Source organism: Agelaius phoeniceus, chromosome 14 (genome assembly GCF_051311805.1).
Source record: "Agelaius phoeniceus isolate bAgePho1 chromosome 14, bAgePho1.hap1, whole genome shotgun sequence".
NCBI classification, from domain to species: domain Eukaryota; kingdom Metazoa; phylum Chordata; class Aves; order Passeriformes; family Icteridae; genus Agelaius; species Agelaius phoeniceus.
Genome location: NC_135278.1, coordinates 15,588,851 through 15,610,432, shown reverse-complemented (window position 1 = coordinate 15,610,432; position 21,582 = coordinate 15,588,851). Strand labels below are relative to the sequence as shown.

Below are 21,582 nucleotides of genomic sequence, written 5' to 3'. Positions count from 1 at the left end.
GAGCCTCATCCAACAGGTAAACAAAGAGGAGTCTCAGGTCAGGAAACTGCTGCCCAAATCCCACAGCCCTGTGCAGCTCTCAGGGAAGGGCTGGGTCATGCCCATTGGCAAAAGAGAAAAAATAAATTTAACAAAATTTACATTTATCACCTTCTCTTCCTGCTGAGACTCATAACTTAGGGCTGAGGGCAAGGAAAAGCAGCAGGAACTTGTTTGGGGTGTCTGGACAGAAAGACCTGAGCAGGGCCCAGTGACAGCAACTCCTGGACTGGTTTTAAGACCAAAGTTAAGCACAGAGAGCACAGGGGAGGCTGGGGGGTGTTGTACACAATAATCCCAACTCCGAGTCAGGTTTCTTTAGTAACTCCTTTATTAAAATCACAAACCAGAGTTAAAATTCCTACATTATTCACATAGGTCAAGTTTCTAAGTTCATTGAATAAACACAGCCCAGCGGCCAAAGGGGCCAGAAAGCCTGAGCAGTTCAGAGCTGCTGGTTTAAGACTTCAGCCAGGGCCTTCTCACTCCATGGCTCCCCCAGGGCAGCTGGAAAAGTTCCTTCAGGCTCCATGGGAAGAGGCAGGAGCAGAGCTCCAGTGCAGAGACAAAGCTCTCTCAAGATTACAGGTGAAACCGTACCCAGCGTTCACAGCTCAGCAGGAGGGAGGGAGCTGGGAACACCCACCTGGACAATCACCTCCATTCACTCCAGGAATTTCAGAGGAAAAATTCTTACCCCCCACCTGGCCCCCAACACAAAAATATTTACAGAGACATAACAAAGAAAGAGGCAGTTTGGCTCCCTCGCTGAGGGCAGGAGCTGCTGCTCCAGCAGGAGAATCCAACTCCCTCAAAAGTCACCAGGAATGTGGCCTAAAGGGATGGGAAAAGCTCCAGGACAGGTAAACTACTCCTTGATGGGGGTGCAGCCTGAGAAGAAGCTGATGTTGCTGCTCAGCATCCTCTTCTTCCTCCTGCCAAAGGGGTTCTGGTTCTCCCGGGACTCCTCATCCCTCCCAAGCAGGGAGGCAGCAGTGCTGGGAATCTTCAGGAGCACCTCCTGCTCTGTGATGTCCTGCAGGACCTGGGGGAAAGCAAGGGACAATCTTTGGAGTTAGTCACAGCTGGGTGACCCACCAAAGGCAACAGGACACCAAGTGCCTGGCCAACCTCAAGAGTTGCTTTTTTTACTCAAGTCAGGAAAAAGACAATATTTTTTACAAAATACCATGTAGCAGGAAGAGACAGCAGTTGGAATAGGGGGCTCCCATGGGATAAGGGAATTTGTTTAGCTGAGGTGAAATGAGATGTGCCAGGTCAGAGAGGTCACTTTGAACATGGACAGACAGGATTTTATCCTGCAAACTCCTCACTTCCCCTCTCTCCTTGCTGAAGGTGCTGCAGGAAAACGTGGCAAGCTCGTGGCATCATTTCAGTGTGGGAACTTAGGAATCCAACACACGCTCAGCTTCCACATAAGCTGCCTGGAGCTGTGCAGTTTTCCAGCAGCAGCCTCTCCTCTGGGGTGATTTCCCTCCAAGACCCTTCACTCAGCAGCTCTGCTCTCCCCTGGGAATACCTTGGTGGTTGGAGTGATACACAGAGGCCGGAAGAAGCTCTCTTCTGCTTTCACCTCCGTGGGGTCTTCCAGCTTCAAGGACCCCTCCGAGTCCCTTTTGTGCTCCTCACATGGTGTGGTTTCCTGAGGGGCAGCAGAGGGTGAAGCTCTTGCAGAACATCCATCCCTTCCCTTCCCACCACAGCCCCCTGCTCTCCAGCTGGGAAGTTTTTCACAGTACAGGATGCTGCAGCTCAGACTAGGCACTAATAATTAGAGCACTATGGGATGTCCCTGCTCCACATCTCTGAGATCCAAGAGCAAAATTCCCACTAGGAACATCAGTTTCTCATGGACCTTCCTGCTGCTACAACCCCCTCCCCCAAACCCATCCCTTCCATTCTTAAAAAGAAATCTGGGAATGAGTCAGGGTTTTGTGTTGTCTGAAGCCAAAGACAAAACTTTAATTTATTTAGTCCAAAATGGAAAATGGAACTTTTTATCCTCAGATTTGTGGATGAGAAGTGGGAACATGAAAATCTTTGCTGTGAATCTCCAAAATTCTGTCCTGAAAGGCAGAGCCTGGTCCTGCAGTGGAAAATTTTCCTCAGTTACCAAAGAGGCGCTAATTAGTGACATTCACAGAGTTTCAGCAAAGTGCACCTGCTCTGCCTGGACAAACTATACTTGTGTGGGAATTATCCCTTCATCCAGCTTTGCTCCAGCCCAAATGCAGCCCCTGTGCCCCCCAGAGCCAGCAGCACTCACCAGGCCCCGCTCCCTGTTCCTGCACGTGGCCGCGGTGCAGCTGCAGCCGTCGGTGCATCCCAACTTCTGCTTCCTGCAGCCACACTGCCTGTTCCCACAGCGGCCCTTGCACGAGCACTGTGAGGGAGGGAAGGGGGATCCAATGGCCAGGATGCTCCTGGAATGCTCCAGGTCCTGCCAGCTGTGGCATCTCAAGGACAAGGACACCCCCAAGCTGCCCCTTGCTGCATTTCGCTGCCATTTCACTGCATTTTGCATTTTTTTACATCCCAGAATAATTTTCCTCCTAACATCCAGAATAAAATCCTTCCACCTACAAGATCTACAGGATAAGTACCTTCAGGTACTCATTGCTTAACTTGAGGCTATGCCAAAGGATCCCAGTTTCTGTGCCACACTTCCACAAAAAGGAGTCCCCACCTCAAAAGCCTCAGGAATTTTCTGAGCCACAGGCTGAAGCTCCAGACTGACACAGACAGATGGAAGCTGAGGCTCTGTCAGGACTGCAAGCTGCAGGTTCCCAAAGGAAACAGGGATCCACAACAGGACATCCTTTTTTTGTTTGTTTTTTTCCCTAAAATTGACTCCCTGGATGGGTCTGGCTGCTGTTGGGGCTGTTCCTAAAGCAGAGGCCAGCTCAGACACAGGCAGCAGGACAGAACATGGGAGAAGGTGACTTAGACAGGGAAAACCTGTCCAGGAAGGTCTTGCTGACTGCAGACAACCTTTGCTGTGTCTGTGGGAATGTCCCAGATATCCCCAGGCACCCAAATAACCCATTCCTGCCACTTTGAGAACAGTGGGGACACCACACCTCACAGCTCCATCCCAACCCCTGCACACAGCAAGTGATTCCCTAACAGACACTGGATCAAGGGCAGCTGGACCTTACCCCCATGAGGTTTTTCCTGGTTCCTCTGCCTGCTTTCCCAGGAAGCCAGTCAGAATCCTCCAGCTCCCCAGGGTCAGAGAACAGCTCCTCCACATCCACCTCGGGGCTGGGTGCTCGGGGCTTGGCCGTCGTCTGCCGGCGGCACTTGGGCTGCAACACAGGAGCACCAGGGGTTAGGCCACCAAAAAGCAGCTCTATTTCATTAATTATACTAATAATGATTACATTTTAATCTGGTTTTATTAGGGTTTTCAGAGTCCCTCACAGCCAAGAAGGTTGTGGAGTGAGGGAGGGGAAAAAAGATCCAATTATCAGGATTGAAAATTCCATCAATTTAAACTATTGATCACAAATCCTTGGAAGTCTAAGTTGTTGACACATCACATGACAAAAAACAAGTGTCACACTCCTGTCCAAAGAATTTTAAATAATTTCTTCCTCCCAGCACTAAGATTTTGCTCTATGCAAAGCAGCAAAGTTGGCTGTGAAACACATGCCTTACTCCATAATTTAAAGACTGGGAATGCTACAGAAAAACAATCTGGATTGTGAAGGAGGATAGAGTCAGAACTACAAGGAGGAAACAGGTTTGGGGTTTGTTTGCCTTTTTTTTTTTTTTTTAAAACCAAAAAACTGATGTAAAGTATTTGAGTCTTCTGGAAAGGACTGAAGGGGCCACTTCAATGAGCAGAACAAGTGCATGATAAAAGCAGCTTAGGAGAATGAAAACCACATTTTAAACAGCCAAGATGAACTCTGGCAAACAATTCAGGTGCAATATAAACTGTGCAGCCTCTTACTTTGGGTGGAACATAATCAAAAGAAGAGTCTGGAGACTCAGGTGGCCTTTGCTGGATGTGCCTGAGCTTCTGGCCACTGGCAACTTGGAGGAGCAGCAGTTTCTGTCAAAAGGGACAAAAATTAGCTCTGAAAAATCATCCAACCCAGCTGCCACGAGGCTCTGGTGTCTGTACAAGGCTCTACCTGTTTCAGAGTGTCATTTTCCCGGAGAAGTTCCTGGTTCTTCTCACAGATCTCCCTCATTTTTTCCAGCTCTTCCTCCTGTTTGCAGGACAAGAGGAAATTTGTTTCATTGGAGATAAAGAAGAGAAAATCCCCCAGGGTTATTCCAGCCTGCACAGCAAGCACACCATGCAGGCTTCTGCAAAGGGAACACACAATCCTTCTCCTAATTCCACACAATCCTTCTCCTAATTCCAGGATCCCAAAGGATCCCAGCCTCCCCCAGCCTCTGCACCTGGAACCGCAGTCGCTCCTGCAGTTGTTTCTCCTGCTCGTTCAGGGAATCTTCCAATCTCTTCTCTGCTGCTTCTTTCTGCTGGAATTGGCTGAGCAGGTACAGAACCTAAAAGCAAGTTGGAATAAACAAGGGTGAATTCCTGAAAGGAGCACTTGGCATCAAAGTCCAGGCTCAGGGAAATTTCCTGTCACTTCCAACACAATTCCACCCTGATCTATTTGAAAAGTGATCTTGTGCTCAGGTGTAACCTCCTTGTTTAAAGCAGGAGGAATGTTGCTGAATAAACCAATTTGCACAGGATAAATACAGAGATTTCTTTGGCTTTGAATGAACTATCTGCAAAAGTCCAACAGAATTTGAGCTGATATTCAGCACCAGCTTCATTTCAGCACATCCCCCTTTGCCTTTCCCTCTGAGCAGACCTGGAGATCAGACTCCAAGATTTCCATGAGCTGTGATTCACCTTTTCCTGGTGTTGCTGCTCCTGCACCAAAATCTGATTTTGGAACTCTGCCTCCATCTCTGCTATGTGGTTTCTCTCTTCCATCAGCATCTTCTGCACATCAGAGCAGCTGGCCTGGCTCTGCTGCAGGCCACTCTGCAGTTTGCTCTCCTGCACTTTGGAGGAGACCAGCTGGAAAACAAGAGCAAGGCATGGCTTGGGACAGAGATTCCCTGCTGGGACAGGGATAAACCAGGGAGCTGAGGGTCTTGTTCACAGTTCTGAATTCATCTCCCTTCCTGCAGCACTTGGAATATTTTCCTTTTCACCCTTTTCCTTTGATTTCTAAGCACCAGGGAACAAGAGGTAATTTTGTCCTTCAGTTGCTCTTTCCCAGATGCCACAATACCCCAATTTTTCTTTTTCCCATCTCAACACCAATTCCACTGCTTCCTTGCCTGTTCAGGAAGTATTTTAGATACTTTTTCTTCTCTTCCACTTTTGAAATTTGCCTTTTCCCTTTCCTATGCAAGCATCCAGACCCTCATCTATTCCATCCCCCTCTTCCTTGCTTTTCAGATTTCACTCTCCCATACAGATTACTTTAATCCAAACTCAACAGGGGAATAAACCTCATCCACCACAAGAAGGCTCTACTCAAATTCCTTTGGTCAATTCCTGTTATTTGTGGCTAAGCAGACTTACAGCCTTTATTTTCAGGGATAAAAAAGGAAAATCCAGGGTTTACCTCTCCCAGGAGATACTTCAGAGCACATTTGGCCTCCAGGATGGTGGCAATGCTGTCCCAGCGCTGCTTGGCCCGATCTCCATTGTCTGCATCCAGGAGTTTCTGCTGCAGATCTGCTATCTGGGCACTCCTGGGGAAGAATCCATGGATTTGGGGTTACAACACAGGAGAAAACCAGGGCTGCTTTCTGGGCTAATGTGACTGTTCCCATAATATTAAGTAAAATAGTATAAATTGAGATTATTGCTGCTCAGTGGAGCATCTGGAGCCTGCATTGCTCCCCTGTGGAGTTCTGCTTCCACTCCACATTCCCAAATACAAGTGAGGTTTTTTTCCCCAGATGTTCTCACTAATAGCTCAAAACACCCAGTCTAAGTGCCTGAGTATTTTCCCCACATTTTGGAAAAATTACAGCCAGGAAAACCCACTGAAAGGGCTCTGGGGGTTTCACCCCCTGAAAAGCCATTTTCAACTTGTTTGGTCAGTTTGCCAGTAGATACTTGGCCAATACAAAAAATCATTCCTCCATCTTTTACAGTTTGCTATAAATCCCTCTGATGGATGGGGTGTTGGGACCAAATTCCTTCCTGAAGCATCCTTTGAACCCCAAGAATAGAAAATTCTTGGCTCTGTAAAAATGGATTTTTGCATCAAATTTGGCATTTTTGGTCTTGAACAAAACAAGGACAAAATTTCAGATGTCACTCCCTATCACCCTGTGTATAAAGATATGGATTCTTGGTGTAATTATACCTCAGCTCTGATTTCAGTTACAATTTACCATGGGGGATATTTTTCATCTGTGGAGACAGAGCTTGAGCACCCATTCCACCAAACACCAAAGGTGCTCCATGTAGCATTGGAAGGCTTTCCTTGCTGACACCCAGTGTAAATATGATTAAAGACCACAGATGCAGAGGAAAAAGTTTGTCCATCAGTATGATTCAAGACTGTAAAGACGATTTTGAACCTTGGAGTTTTGAAAAAAGATTTTCAGCATCTGTATTTTTGCAAACCCCAATTTGCTTTGGCAGTGGCTCTAAAACAATTAGATGGGTTAGGGTGCTGCTTAAGTAAGCACAGCAATGCAACTTCTCCCTCATCATTGCAGTGTCAGGCTGTGTGGATGAGCACTGTGGCAGTGCCTTACCTGAGCTCCATCTCTGTTTGCAGGCTCTCAATCTGCTTGGAGACAGAGAGATCCGTGTCCAGAGCCTGCAGGTCAGCCAGGCAGTACGTGCGCCTCTGGAAGCACAGCACGGGGATGCAGGGCAGCAACAGGGGAGGAAATCACACTTTTACAGATATTCCAGCTAGGAAAGCCTCCAGGCATCTCCCCACAGCTTCTGTTCCATTGTTCTTCCCCAAAAGCCTGTGCTGAGTGGAGTGAGCCACTCACATCCCTCAGAATCCTTGAGGTTGGAAAAGCTCTCCCAGAGGGTTGAGTCCAACCATTCACCCAACACTGATGGGTCACCCATGTCCCCAGGTGCCACATCCAGATGGTTTTTGGACACTTCCAGGGATGGTGATTCCACCACTTCCCTGGGCAGCCTGTCCCAAAGCCTGACTGCCCTTTCAGGGAAAAAAAAATTCCCAAATTCCATTAAGTAACAAGATCCTTCAGCACCTCTTGTCCCTGACATTGAGAGGATAAAAATATTAACCCTTTCTCCCAGAAATGGTGGCATCCATCCCCACCTTCTGAGGGAACAGGTCAAGTAGGAGAGAGAAGAATGAATCCAGTATTGCTGAACAGCCAGAGGAGTGGGAAAAGGGGAATTTCCCTCTTACCCGCAGCTTTGGAGGGGGGTTTTCTCCAGCATCTTTCTTCTCTTTCAGCTGACAGAGCTCTTTTGCCAGGATTTTCCTGTCCTCCAGCAGGTCTGCCAGGTGTCTTCGAGCTTCCTCAGTGCTGACAAGAACCTCAACTTCATTTGCAAGCCAGCTCTGGAAAAAGAACCCCCAAAACCCAGTGGTTGAGCTCAACTTCAGGACTGAATCCTTCTGAATAATCCCATTGCAATTCCCTGGTCCTCCTGCCGTGCTCCAGCCACCAAGGCCAGCAGCACCCACCCCAAATCCCAGTTTGCCCAGTGTAGGGATGCAAAAATGCTGTTACCCACTTTGACTCGTGCAGCAATTCCTTCCATGCCCCGATTTTGGGTCTCCTTCCGTTTATCTGCCACCTCCTTCTGCCTCTGCAGGGCATCCTTGAGGCGTTTGTTGGCAGCTGCTGCCTGGAAAAGATTCCACAAGGAGCTGAACAGGGACTGCAATCATCTGCTACAGCTGGAAACACCAGGGATTCCCAGCCCAAGGCAAACACTGGGACAGTGACAGCACAAGGTTAATCAATCTCAAGTTATTCTGGTTTAACTCAAGGATTCCTGCCTTTATTTCCTTTGCTGCCATTCCTCCTTTAAAAGAAAAGCTCCTTCTATGCCTGAAGGTAGAAGAAAACACCCAAAATGAGGGGTTGAAGATGCATTTTTTTTACGAAGCCATCCTGAAAGGATTTTGAACTGCAACCTTGTAGATCCACCACCCAAACTCATTCCCCACTTCCTACCTTGGGCATTTGCATGGATTTGCCACAGGAGTCTGGCACCCAGAGCCACCTGGCCTTTAAGGAGCAAATTTAACTGGGATCCCTCAAAGGCAGAAATGGGGATTTCTCTACAGAGAGATTTTTTTATTTTTTCCCAGCCTCTAAACTTCCTTTCAGAGGTTCCTGTGTCTCCTGTTCCTTCCTCCAGCCCCACTTGGCAGACTTTAGGGATTGGTTGGGATTTCCAGGAGATGTTGGCTCCTCACCTCCTCTGTTTTGCGCCGAAGGACGTTGGCCTGCTTCTGGAAATCCCTCTCCAGCTTCAGGAGCTCATATTGTCTCTTACGGTCCTGCAAGGAGAAACAGCTGCAAAAGTCACATTTTCCATGACAAATGAAAGGTTGCAGCCCCAAAATTCCAGCCTGAGAACCCCAAGGCAGTGAGGGGCAGGAATTGCTGTGACACCAAACTCCAGGTGTTCGCTGGCCACTGCACTCAGCAGCTGGATTTTATTGACCTGCAGATCCAACATTTCTTTGGAAGTTTAAAAATCTCACATGCTGAGGCCAAACCCCACAACTGTAAATCCTTCAAATATTGGCTATTTTTGCTATCTGCTTTAGAGCAGAGTCACAGCTGTGGCAAGAGCTTAAAGATCTCCAGCACAAACAAGTCCAAGTGGTGAAAAGTGGCAGCCACATGAGTCAAGCTTCTCTTCAAAGCATTCCCAGCTCTCCTAAGATACTTCCCAGTTAAATAAACCTTCAGGCAGCCCTTTGGAGGGAGGAATAGAGTGAGGGGCTTGTTTGCTCACCTTTTCCTTCAGCTGGATCACTTCCTTGTCCTTCTGCTGCTTCCACTGCCTGAATTTCTCAGTGTCTTCTTTCATCTGACGCATCAGCTGCACCCTTTGCTGCTTCATTTCCTGAAAAACAGCAGTGGCTGGAAGAATTATCCAGGATTTACAGCCTAAAGAGCTTCAACCTCCATTCCCCCCTGTGCCTGCCAGATGTGGGGAGTGGAAGATGGGAAATCTTGCTGTGCTCCCACTCAGAACACTCTCAAAGTGCTAAAATACAGAGGGGTTTTTTTGGCATAAAGGGAAGACCAACACAGGCACAATTTAGAGAAATCAAAGAGAAATCAAATGATTTGACTGAGGCAATAAATTAGAAATGCCAGAAGATACTTTGGACTTACTTTCTGCCCAAATCTCAGTAGCTACCTGCCCATTGTGGTCATGTAGCCACAGGAATACTGCCAAACACTGCTATTTTCAGTCTGACTAAACAGAAAGTGGATTCCTGTTTGGGATTTCTAGGATTCCTGTCAGGGATTTCTGGGATTCCTGCCTGGGAGCTGCTTTGCCCACACTGGCTCAAGTCAGAGGTGCCTGTTGGTTACCCTGATCTCCTGGTTCAGTTTGGACACCGTGTGCTCTGTGGATTCCTTCAGCTTCAAGAGCTTGGATTGCTCATTCAGCTTCTTCTTGAGCTCAGTAATTTGTGCTTCCAGCTCCTGGAGCCTTTTCCGGCGCCGTTCGCTCAGCCTGGAGAGGAACAACAACAAATCCAAATGTCACCTCTGTCACCTCTGCTGCTGCTGAAAGCCCACAGGAGGTTTCTCTGCAGCTCCTGGCACTTTAAAGGGACATTTTTACACCAAAAAAGAGCTTTCACAGATCATGGAAATGCAAGACATTGGATTTTCAGACACATTGACAGCCCCCAGGGTTGCAGGCAGAGCCCTCTTACTTGGCCTGGTTGATGTCCTTCTTTGCCATTTGCAGAGCAAGGACCAGCTCCTCCTTTTCCTTCTGCAAGTTGCTGACCTCCAATTCCAGATCCCTGATATTGGTCTAGAAAGGACAAGAATAAATCTCCAAATAGAAACCTTGGAAAGACATCCTAAGACAAAGCTTTAAGATGCAGAAACCTTGAAAAACCCCATTCCTTCACAGCAGGCTGCTAAACCACCTCATCTCAGAGCAGTGTGAGGGTCACAGGGGCTGGCCCAGCACACTCTGGAGCTTTGGTGGGCACAGAGTCACCCAGCACAGCAGGGAACACTGCCCAAGGGAGCAGGGACCCAGCTTAAGGAATAAACCCAAATCAGAACAGGCTCCTGAGGACAGATCTCCTCCCTTCCCTCCCCAGCAGGAATTGGGGAAAACAAACTGCCCAAGGAGGATTTCAGCTTTACCTGGTACTGGGACTGAATGGGCCCAAGCTGAGTATCATTTTGAGACATTTTTTTGGCCAGGGCCTCTTTCAGAGTCAGGGCTTTGTTGAGCTCCAGCAGCTCCCTGGAGAGCTGGGCCTGGCGCAGGGCGTGTTGGGTGCTGAAGTCAGAGGCTCTCTTGGATTCCTGGCCCAGTTCTGCTCCCTGCAGGAGACACAGCCATGAGGAGATGAGGAGAGGCCAATCCAAAGCTCCTGAATTACATTATTTCCACAGAGCACTTCAGATTCATTTGTATGTAAAAAAATCAGATATTCAGAAATGAGAACAGGTTCTTGACAGTGAACACACTGAGTTTGAAACAGCACAGACAAGAATGATGATTTATCAAGCATTTGGGTTAGAAAATGAGTAGGAAGGAGCAGATAAAAGTGATGAGGAGATGAAACCATGCCCCAGTGAGGTGTGCACTGCTGAGCCCCTCACTTACACCTGGAGAATCCTGTTCAGAGTTTGGCAGCTCTGCAGCAGCTTCTGTGGCAGCAGCGTTTTCACTCTGGTGGACAAAGAGAAGAATATTTGGGTTAAAAGAGAAATATGAAATAAAATGAAGGAAATAAGAGTCTGTTGGCACATTATGGCAAAGCACAATGTGATTGTTCTCTGGCCAGAGCCTCTCTGGAAAGAGGAGACCATCATCCTCCTCCTCAAGGAATGTAGGAAAACTCCTCCATGTCTGGTTGGAAAAGCCATTCCTTGAAATCTTCCCTGAACCAAAGCACTGGAGAGAGAAGGAAGAGGAGAGAACAGAGGAATGTCCAGTGAGGGAGAACTGAAATTCCTCCCTTAGACAAAAGCCTGGAAGCTTCTATTTAACAAATTCAGACCTCTGCAATTTACATTGTCCATAAAAATCACAAAGTTTGGAACATTCCATCCAATTCAGGGACTGTAAATCCATGCCAAGCTCCTGTGTCAGGTTTTTCCATGTAGACTCCTCCTTCTCTTCCCCCCCAGGAGCAGCACAAGTGGCCTTTCTGCAGCATTACAGCACAACAGGACAGTTTTGAAGTGGATCTCAAGAGTCATTTCACATTTTAATTGCTGGGCTCCTTGAGGGAAGCTGTTGGAGTGGAATCCCAGATTTCCTGAGATTGTTGTCACAACTCCCTGGGTTCAGCCTTACCTGGAGCTCAGCCAGCACCTGCTGCAGGTTCCTGATCACCTCCACATTTTCCTTTAATTCCTCATCTTCCACAGTCTCCACCAACTTCTGCAGATCCAACTTGCACCTGGGAACAGGGGAACAAGTCCATGCTGAGTTTGTGCCAGGGAAGTAGAACTTTCCCCACTCAACCTCTGAATTAATTCTGGATGAACAAACCCCAGCTGACTGGATCCAGTTTATCCCACTGAAAACACTGAATTCCCAAGGACATTATCCCAGGAGAAGGGTGTGGGGACACTTACACAGCGTGCTGCTGGAGCTGCTCTAGTTTTGCATTCATCTTCTCATTTTCTTGCTCTGTCTAGAGAAATCAGAATTGTAGAAGATAAGAGGCAAGAAATCAGCTGATAATTTGCAGTAAAAGATTGGCAGTGTGAAAACCAATGCACTGAAAGATCTTTCATGGTTAAGGCCAGTTTGGATTTCACAGCATTTTTTCAGGGATAGACACTGCAGGCAAAAAGAAAAAAGTAGGGTGGGGAAAGGAGAACACAAGTGTGCAAGTGCTATTTAAAATATTAAAACAAAATATTTAAAGTATTAAAAAAGCTGAAAGATTCAGCTGAATTTTTTTCCAAAAGAAAACTAAAGACCAACAGATTCAGGCAGGTTTTTGGTTCTGACTGGTTTGGAATCAACATGAAAAGAACATTTAAGAGATTCTCAATATGTCATAAATACTGGAGCTGCTGTTGATTCACTTCCAGCAATTTAGAGCTCTCCTGGGATAAGGAACTTACCAGGATGATCCTCTCCAGCATCTGTGCTGTTTGCCCAGCAGCCTCACTCAGCCCCTGGCTCAGCTTCTGGTTCTCCTCCTGCAGGGATTGGTTCTTCTCCATCAGGGATTGGAGGCTCTCTGAGGGGGCCAAACCACTGCAGCAGCAAGGAGCAGTTGGGTGTGAGATTGGGCTTTGGGACAGCACTGAAGTCACCTCCAAAATTATTATTATTGCTTAAGTAATTTAAAATAAATAGCCCAGAATGGTTTGGGAGGGAAGGATCCTAAAGCTCATCCAGCCCCACCCCTGCCATGGGCAGGAACACCTTCCACAGACCAGGCTGCTCCAGGGTCTGTCCAAGCCTTGGACACTTCCAGAGTGCAGGAAAAACCTCCAAAGAGAGGTTGTGAACTCCATGTCCTTGGTTTTGGAACATCCCCAGAACACAACACCTGCACAGCCCAACTCTGTCCCAGATTTTGTGCTTTTAAGGATAATGGAGGTGGAGCTGTCCCCCATTTAGGGGCAGAGGGGTGATGGATGGGTCTCAAGAGATAGGAATTTATTCAGGAGGTGTTTCCTGCTTCCTCTTTTACTTCCTGCAACAGATTTTTGCAATCATGAGGTGTTTGCTACAAAACTAAATATCCCAGGGAATTCCAATAAGGATGACAAAGAGGGGGAAAAAGCAACCAATTTGTTCTCCCCTCACTCCACAGCACTGCCCAGAGCTAAGAGATCCAGAGACTTCTCTGGAGTGTGTTAAATACACCTCCAGAGGACATTAAATAACAAATCTTACTTGAGAGCCACGGGCAGGGTCCCTCCATGGGCCTGGAGCAGCAACACCTGGAGCTGCTGGACCTGCAAAGACAAAGAATGATTGCTTGTAAATGTAACAGCTCCACGGATCCTTGGTCTTCATGACTTCCCTGCTCCATAATTCCCCTGTTACCACTGCCTGTGGAAAGGAGTGGTGTTGTTACTGTACTTCAACTTATTTATTCCTCAAGTTTATTCCTCAAAACATTCTTGACTTCCCTCTGGAATCACCCCAGGGAAAACCCTTCCCTTCCCACCGTGCTGGGCACAGGCAGGAGATGTCAGGAGGGCACCAAACCATCTCTGTAATTCTGATTGTGCCTGTAGCTCACCAGGCAGTGCTTTGTTGAGTGGAAGGGAAATTTAAATTACACCAGCACCACTTTTCTCTGGCTGCAGGAAAACTCCAAAAGAAAAATCCACACATCCCCTTCCCACCACCTCCAGAGACAGAGCAATGCACATTAGGAATGTTTTGCATTTTTTGTGAGGTTGTGCCTTCCTTTGGGGTTTGCTGAGGGGTTCCCCCAGTACCTGCTGCTTCAGCTGGTGCAGCTCAGCTGCCTGGGGGTCCACATTGACAATGGGTTTGTTTTTGATCTTCCTGGCCCTGTCAGCATAACGCAGAGTGTTCAGGGTCTCCTCCAGGTTGGAATCTGCTGGGCTCACACAGGCAATCATCAGAGTGTGGCTGTTCCCACCCAGGGAGTCTGGGAAGGAGAAGAAACAATGTCAAAGCTGTCAGAGCAACAACGACAGTGAAATGTCATCCTTCAAGGATTCCAACCCCAGGAGTGTGTCCCCAAAATGCAGATTAAACAGCTGGACTTTGGTGCCACTCGTTACTTTCTCCTCTGCACACTCAGGTCTGTTTTAAAGTGGGTTTTTGCAAGCCAAAGGGTTTGAAAATAAAGATTTCACCCCAGAAGCCCCAGTTGTTGCCCTAATAAATAATTTCTTTATGCCATTTCTGGCCTGGTTCTTTCAGGTTTGCCCCTCCCTAATAACAAGACCTCCATGAACATCCAGAATTTTCTCCAATTTAAGGAATTATTGGATAAGAACAGATCACAAAGCTGCATGGAACTTCATCCTTTGGTTTTATACAAATTGGCTCTTAAAGCTACTGATCAGAAAAAAAACAGGGCCCCACATCCAGCCTAATCCAGGTTTTAATTAGGTACTTTCAGACATGGAAAATACTGAAGAGCTTTTGCAGCAAATTATGTAATTACCATCAAAATCCCAGTAATTTCATTACTGAAGCTTTGCCCAAATTAAAGGGTAACTTAAATAAAATGCATTGAAAGAAAAATCCCAGCTATTGAAAAATAAAGACCAGATATTCAGACTAAGAAAACAAATGCCAGGGAAGGCACAGACAGCTGGAGCTTCATTCTGGCTGTGACATCCCCCAGGGAGTTGCTATAATTAAGGTACAATAATAGATCTCTGCTCCCAGACTTCTCCTCTTCCTTCTCCCCACCAAAAATAAGCCCTGATTTTGTGTTGTTTCCTCCTGTCACACAAAGTGCAGGAGAGCAGGACTTGTTTTGAGCTCATCTCACTGCATTTGCAACCTAAAATAAGAGTACAGCAAAGGCCTGGCTTCAGTGAGGAATTAAACAAACAAATCCCTTTGCAGCAGCAGCTCTGAGCTGGGGAGTTTTCTCCTGCTTTGTTATTTAATAAGCACCTGCAAGTTAAGGCTTTGTCATCATCTTCTCTCACCTTGCAGCAGCCTGGTCAGCTTGGAGTCTCTGTAGGGGACAAAGCCTCCCTTTTTATTATCATCTCCCAGAGCACTGATGACATTCCCCAGGCACAGGAGGCCTCTGTTGATGTTGATTCCTGCAGACAAAGCTCACAGTGAGCACAGCTACCTCAACAGCTCCAAACTCCTCATTTCCTGCACTTATTAAAAATTTAACAAAGTTAAAAAAAGCAGATTAAAGGGTTAAACAAGTGCTTTGCTCTTTTATTAAGTCCCAAGCGAGAAGAAACCCAAACTCCACCAGTCCCAGCCCAGAGACCTTCTTTGAGTCTGTCTCCCTCAGCCTTGGTCTTCTTTTGTCTCTCAGAGCCAGCAAGATCCACCAGGTGTAACTTGCAGTGAAAACTGCAACTCCTAGGGCAGAAAGAAAATGTTTTACTCTCCCCAGGTGGAAAAGGAGCAGCCCAAGAGCTGAAAATTCAGAGAGCCAAAACCTGAACTGCCTTGAGAAGCACAGCTCAGGACCAGGATGAGGAAATTTTGGGAAAGTAACTCTCATCAGCTGCACAATGACACTCACTTGTCATTTTTCTTCTTCTGATCAATGCAGATGGTGAAGATGGCATGGGATCTGGAGGACTGGGAATTCATGGCCGTGGATCCCACAGTTCTGGAGTTGTTCCCCTGCTCCAGGCAGGACACGGTCTCTTGGGCACAGGTGACATTTCTTTCTGTCAACCCCACAATCTGTAGCCAGGAAGGAAACATTGTTTATCCTCTGCTTCCTCTTCATCCCACCTGGGATCAGCAAAATCTCCCTGCACCTCAGGCTGTGCCAGCCCATTCCCAGGGGGCTGGAATGGAAACTCCCAGGAAAAACTGGTTGTGAATTTCACTTCAGGAACATGGAATCACATCCTGATGCTGCTCCTAAACACCCCCCAGGTTCCTCTGCCTGCTCCAGAGCCAGCTAGGCTCTGGGATGGAGCCAGAGCTCCTCAGGGCTCCAGGGACAAATCCATGGATATCCTGGGCAAAGCTGGGAGCTGAGAGCTGTGCCAGCCACAGCAAGGGGCTGATGGGGAGAGGATTTGTGTGAATAAAGTTCTTCAGAGGCAGCTCCCAGGGACACAAACCAGAGAGGGGATGAGCAGGAGAGACTGGATGTGCTCCTTGGCAAGCTGTGCTTTCCCTGAGCACCCCCACCCCCTGGATCTCTGTGCTGCTCCCAACACATGGATGAGCCCCAATCCACTGCTTTGGGGTTGGCAGAAACTCCCACATGACCCCTCCTTCGGTCCCCAGCCCTGCAGACCTTGATGCCTTCCTTGGGATCCTCCCGGATGCTGATCGGGGAGCGCTCTCGGGAGGGGCACAGCAGGTCCAGGATGTCCTCGTTGTAAATCTGGAGGCAGCAGAGGAGCAGCTCAGAGTTACCAGCCAAAGAAAGGAGCAGTCACGCTGAAATTAGGGCTAATTTAGCATCACATTTTAATAATTTCACCTTTAGGGGAAGACACCTTGGACCAGAAAGGATTAACAAAACCTCCTGGAGTCTTAGGGGTTGATTTAATCAATATCTGTTACCTGAAGGAGGTGACCTCAAAGCTCCCTTTATTCCTAATTTGATAAAAACCAAACTTTTACCTCCAAATAAGAAACTTTGAGGACGAAGTCCCAATCGTGCCTTTGCTGTTTCTCCTCAAAGAGCAGCTTGATGACCCTGGGGATGACCCCCACGCTGGGCTCATGCTCCTGGTTGGCAGTGTAGGTGCCTCCCATGGAATAGGTTTTCCCCGACCCCGTCTGTCCGTAGGCCAAGACAGTGGCATTGTATCCTGAGGGGACAAAGGACACCCGGGTGAGTCACATGGAGACTGAAAGCTGCATTTTTGAAAACCACCCTTGCAGAAAAGCATCAGCTTACACCAGCTTTAAGCATAGATCACAGTCCGGAACATTGAAGGGAAAAAAAGGGGCAATGAAAACTTCATAAAGCATAGATAAAATGATTATTTCAGCTCTTTTTTTAAGACTGGATGTTTTATTAGAGCTAAACAGAAACACAGCACAAATTCTCTGCTGTCCCAGCTCCACTGCAGCATCCTGGAAGAGGATGTTTATCAATTCATTGTGTTATTCTTAAGGAGGGAGAGGGACTTTTTATAATAGCTTGGAGTAACAGGACAAGGGGGAATGGCTTCCCACTGCCAGAGAAATATTTGGAAGGAACTGCTCCCTGTGGGGGGGGAGGCCCAAAGAAGCTGTGGCTGCCCCTGGATCCTTGGAAGCGTCCAAGGCCAGGCTGGACAGCCCCTGGAGCAACCTGGGACAGTGGAAGGTGTCCCTGCCCATGCAGGGGTGGCACTGGATGGGCTTTAAGGTCCCTTCCGACACAAACTCCTTTGGCATTCCATGAAAACTGCCTCAGAGCACACACCCCCCTCGTTCTGCGGGGAGGAACGGGCTCCAAACGGGCAAAACCCTGGACAAACCTTTGAAGATGCCACGGACCAGAGGCGACACCGCGGTGTTGAAAACCTCCTCCTGCTCCACGGACGGGTCGAACACGTAGTCGTAGGTGAAGGCTTTGTCATTGCCCACCACGACCTGCAGGCGAGAGGGACGGGGCAGCGCTGGTAACGGGGCCCGGTGGCTGCGGGACCCCCGGGAGCGCCCCGTGGCTCACCTGCGGCTCGCCGGGCACGAAGGACAGGCACGTCCGGCAGCCCTCGCTGGTCTCCTTGGGCACCAGCGGCCGGCAGCGCAGCGCCACGCGCACCGGGATGCCCTTCTCGTCCTCCCGCACCATCACCAGCCTGCGAGACACGAGCGCCGTGAGGCGGACCGGGGCACGGAGCGGGGCTGGTCGCGGCCCTGCCCGGCCTGAGGGTGGAGCGGGCGGGAAGCGGCCTCAGCGGGGCTCTGGGGTGGAGAGGAGGGTGCAGCGGGCCTGCCGGGGCTCGCGGATGGAGCGGAGGCCCCGGGCCGGGAGCGGGGCTGGAGCGGGGACGGAGCGGGCCCGGCCTGGCCCTGCCCGGTGTCGCGGGGCGGCCGCGGGACTGACCTGGAACCGCCGCTGCCCGTTCCAATGGCGGCGCCGCAACGGCCACCGTTCAAACCGGGCCGCGCGCCGTCACGGCCAATCACAGACAGGTACCGCAAGTAGGGCCGCGCCGCAGCCAATCGCGAGGCCGTGCGTCGCTGAGAGGGGAGGCTGTAGCCAATCGCAAAGTGATACGTCATTCGGGGGCGGGGCCAACTGAGGGAGGAGACGGGACCGCGCGAGGGGCGGGGCGGAACCAATCGCGTGCGGGTGCGTCAGGTGGGGGGCGGGGAGAGGGGTGGGCTTCGGCCAATCGCAGCGCGGTGCGTCGCTCTCGGGGCGCGTCCCGGGCGCGGCGGAGCAGCAGCATGGAGGGCCGGGTGCCCTACGACGACTTCCCGGTGGTTTTCCTGCCGCCCTACGAGAGCCCGCCCGCCTGGGTGCCGCCGCACGAGGTCAGCCCGGGGCGGGGGGAGCGGGGACACGGCCCGGGAGGGGCAGCGGCGGTCGCCGGGCCCCGCCGGGCGGGGGAGCCCGGCCCGGCCCCGGCTGAGCCGCCGCGCATCCCCCGCAGCGCGTTTATCACCCCGACTACAACAACGAGCTCACGCAGTTCCTGCCCCGCACCATCGTCCTCAAGAAGCCGCCCGGGGCGCAGGTGAGGCGGGCGGCGCCGACCCGGCGCTCCTGGGCGCGGTGTCGCGTTCCCGGAGCGTTTCCCGACAAGAAAAGGCGCTGGGATCGCGATATTCCCGACTGGCAGCGTCCTGGCACAGGGAACTGCTGTGACAGGCGTGGGGCGGGTAGGGTGGCTGATGCCAGGGCGGTGGGCAAGGGGAGGGGTTGTTCCTGATGTGCTATCCTGGGATGTGGAGCTGCTGGAGGATGGGAGCGGGGTCCCCTCAGGTGTTCCCGGTGGCAGGAATTAGGAGAGGACCTGGTGCTGCTGCCTGGCTGAGCACCGCAGCACCCACACCTTGGGTTCCTCCGGGAGGCAGGGTAGGAAGAACAGTCCTGGGGAATTACAAGGGCCATGGACAGGGAGAAGAGTTCTGGGGAATGGAAAAAGAACTGAGCCAAGAGAAGGGTCCTGGTGACTGCGTTTCCCTGCTGGCTTTTCCCACAGCTGGGCTTCAACATCCGGGGAGGAAAAGCCTCGCAGTTGGGAATCTTCATCTCCAAGGTGTGTCCGTCCTCGCGCTGTTCCTGCCCGGGTCATTCCTGTGCTGGTGGGAGCACCTGAGCCCCAGGGAGGCTCTGGCTGCCTCAGAACAACCTGCACCACTCCCTGGTCTCCTCCCAGCCCCTGGAATTGCTTCCTGGGCAGTGTGGGAGGGAAGCTGTGGGAGATCCCCTGCTGCCATCCCTGCTCTCCCTTCCCAGGTGATTCCTGACTCGGATGCTCACAGGGCCGGGCTGCAGGAGGGGGACCAGGTGCTCTCAGTGAACGATGTGGATTTCCAGGACATTGAGCACAGCAAGGTGAGTGCTGGGATGGGGCATCCACCTCCCTGCAGCCTCTCAGCCCAGCACAGAACCCATGGAATGCTCTTTGCTCGTTTTCCAGGCCGTGGAGATCCTGAAGACGGCGCGGGAGATCACGATGCGCGTCCGGTACTTCCCCTACAGTACGTGCCCAGTCCTGGGAGGCTCCTTGGGAAGCAAATGCCATAAACCCCTGCCCATTCCAGCCCAGTTTAGCAGCTTGAGGTCACTGGTTGCTGATTTGGGATCAGGCACCACGTCAGGATAATGAGGCCTGGCTTCATCAGCCCATGTAGGAAAACTCGGAGAGCAGGAAGGTGGGATGGCTGGGAATGGAAAAGTTAATTTAAAGCTCATGACTTGCAGCTAATTATCCTGGAATAACAGAGGAACGAGGTCTGGCACAAGTGCAAATGATGGATATCCCTCCCTAGGGATGTTTGAATTGTCAGAAAAGGGAAGGACTGGGTTAACTCCCAGTTTCTGCTTCTGCACCTATAAAGTTCCAAGATTTAAGGGATAAGAAAAGGGAGAAATCAAACCAAACAAGGATTCTTCATAGCATGGAAAGTGGCCATTAAGAAGAAAAAAAAAAGAGTAGGGGAAGAGGGGGTTTTAAACAAATAACCTCAAAGAAAGCATTTTGTTCTAAATGCCCTAAAATCACTTGAAGTGACTGATGGGGGTGCACTTTTAAAGCCAGAGGGTCTCAAACACTGCCTCCAGTTGGGAATGTGTGTTTTCCTGAACATTTTGGGTGATTCCCCCTGGCCATGCTCTCCTTGTCCCTCCCTCCCTCCCAGATTACCAGCGGCAGAAGGAACGGACAGTTCACTAACAGGGAGCTCCATCCTGCCAAAACCTCTCCACTCCTTCTTCCCAACGTCTGAGATGACTCCTCACGTTTCAGCTTTCACTGGAGGCACCCCTGGCCTGCACAGGATCAGCTCTTTCCCACGTGGGGAGATGCCAAGGGGCTCATTTGGCTGGAAGGTGGATGGGGATTGAGGCTGTGCTCCTGGGAATGGGTGTTGGGAAAAGCTGGTGTGAAGTAGGTCCTGGGGGGCAGCTGCTCCAGCAGGATCCAGATTTTAGCAAGACTTAATTTAAGTGAGTTCTGGGCTGATTCTGGATCCCTTGATCCTGGATCCCTGGTTGTTGAGCATTCCTGAGCAGAGCACAGGCATTGTCCTCCAGGAAATTCACCTGTTCCACTCTCTTGTGCCATGGAATTCTTTCCTTCTCCTCTGTCCCACCTCTGTTCTGCATTGCTGGGTTTGCTGGCAACTCCAGGAGTAAAATCCAGCCCCAGTCCATGCACAGCTCTGGCTGTTTGTGCCTCTTTGCTGATAAAACCCCCACAATGTAGGACAGGGATGTGTGGAAATGTTAATTCCCAAGGAAATTATCAGCAAATCCAGGGGCAAATGCCTGGTGGGATCACATTGTAAAAGCTTCAGGACAGCCCTGGCTCTGACTTCTCTTCTTGTGGTGTTTTCCACTTTTTCTGTAAAAACAATCAATAAATCAAGTACAGCAGCCTGAATTCAGCCTCGTCCCACTCAGGAAGTCTGTGTGGAGGTTGGGATGTACCCACCATGAGCACCATTCCAAGGAAATGCTGGGACAAGGCTCAGCTCCAGTCATCCTTGCAGCCTGCAGAACATTTGGGATCTGCAGCTGTTTCAGGGGCATTTTTCACTGACTGTGCTGGAAATGAGCCCCTGCTGAACCTGGAGTGTTCCAGCACTGCTGGGAAGGAGCAAGGCAGGACTGTGGCTGTGGTGGCTCCAGGAGCAGGGCAGGGCACTGAGCCAGGCTGGGAACGAGGAAAAGACACTGGAAAAGAGATTTTCACTCAGAATTAAAAATCAGCTTTTCCATTAGGGAAATGAACATCCTGGAAACCCCTGCAACAAGGGAAGGAGACCTCTTGTATCACCTCTCTGATTTCCCACAATCTCTGTGTCCCATAGGGAAGGAGGAGCTGCCGATCCAATTTCAAGGTTGAATTTGTCCCTCCTGCTTCAGAGCATTCCCTGGCAGGAGCTCCAGAAGGTCTCCCCTGCCTGGGGCAGCTCCTCCCAGGGAATGACTCAGGTGTTTCCCTGCTGACCTGGCTGACAGGACAGAGTGGATTCTTTCCCAAGGAACATTCATGTTT

General features: G+C 50.0%; 2 protein-coding genes across 2 annotated transcripts; one reads left to right on the top strand and one right to left on the bottom strand.

Annotated features, from left to right (window-relative positions):
• Positions 1 to 397: 397 nt before the first annotated feature.
• KIF4A (kinesin family member 4A) lies at positions 398 to 17,999 on the bottom strand. The gene is made up of 31 exons (XM_054641524.2): positions 17,955 to 17,999; positions 17,577 to 17,706; positions 17,383 to 17,497; positions 16,535 to 16,725; positions 16,203 to 16,292; positions 15,468 to 15,634; positions 15,207 to 15,301; positions 14,905 to 15,024; positions 13,708 to 13,883; positions 13,154 to 13,215; positions 12,370 to 12,505; positions 11,872 to 11,930; positions 11,588 to 11,693; positions 10,892 to 10,957; positions 10,423 to 10,605; positions 9,975 to 10,078; positions 9,625 to 9,769; positions 9,035 to 9,145; positions 8,487 to 8,570; positions 7,796 to 7,909; positions 7,464 to 7,619; positions 6,820 to 6,914; positions 5,670 to 5,799; positions 4,943 to 5,113; positions 4,477 to 4,584; positions 4,203 to 4,280; positions 4,019 to 4,120; positions 3,219 to 3,368; positions 2,327 to 2,443; positions 1,580 to 1,702; positions 398 to 1,084 (listed from the first exon to the last, which is right to left on the bottom strand). The coding sequence occupies exons 2-31, from the start codon at positions 17,697 to 17,699 to the stop codon at positions 908 to 910; spliced, it is 3,654 nt and encodes a 1,217-aa protein (XP_054497499.1). The 5' UTR covers positions 17,700 to 17,706; positions 17,955 to 17,999; the 3' UTR covers positions 398 to 907.
• Positions 18,000 to 18,229: 230 nt separating this feature from the next.
• PDZD11 (PDZ domain containing 11) lies at positions 18,230 to 20,405 on the top strand. Its single transcript, XM_054641338.2, has 6 exons — positions 18,230 to 18,388; positions 18,508 to 18,591; positions 19,060 to 19,116; positions 19,317 to 19,415; positions 19,501 to 19,561; positions 20,222 to 20,405. Exons 1-6 carry the CDS (start codon positions 18,302 to 18,304, stop codon positions 20,254 to 20,256), a joined length of 423 nt encoding a protein of 140 aa, XP_054497313.1. The 5' UTR covers positions 18,230 to 18,301; the 3' UTR covers positions 20,257 to 20,405.
• The last annotated feature ends 1,177 nt before the right edge of the window (positions 20,406 to 21,582 follow it).

Excerpts from the sequence above, each read along its gene's own strand:
- KIF4A (XM_054641524.2), bottom strand. The coding sequence starts at position 17,699 with ATGGTGCGGGAGGACGAGAAGGGCATCCCGGTGCGCGTGGCGCTGCGC. Across the intron at positions 15,635-16,202 it reads ATCCCAAGGAAGGCATCAAG|ATTGTGGGGTTGACAGAAAG; the intron begins GTCTGCAGGGCT and ends TCCTGGCTACAG. Across the intron at positions 5,114-5,669 it reads TGAAGTATCTCCTGGGAGAG|CTGGTCTCCTCCAAAGTGCA; the intron begins GTAAACCCTGGA and ends CTTGTTTTCCAG.
- PDZD11 (XM_054641338.2), top strand. The coding sequence starts at position 18,302 with ATGGAGGGCCGGGTGCCCTACGACGACTTCCCGGTGGTTTTCCTGCCG. Across the intron at positions 18,389-18,507 it reads CCTGGGTGCCGCCGCACGAG|CGCGTTTATCACCCCGACTA; the intron begins GTCAGCCCGGGG and ends CATCCCCCGCAG. Across the intron at positions 19,562-20,221 it reads CGTCCGGTACTTCCCCTACA|ATTACCAGCGGCAGAAGGAA; the intron begins GTACGTGCCCAG and ends CCTCCCTCCCAG.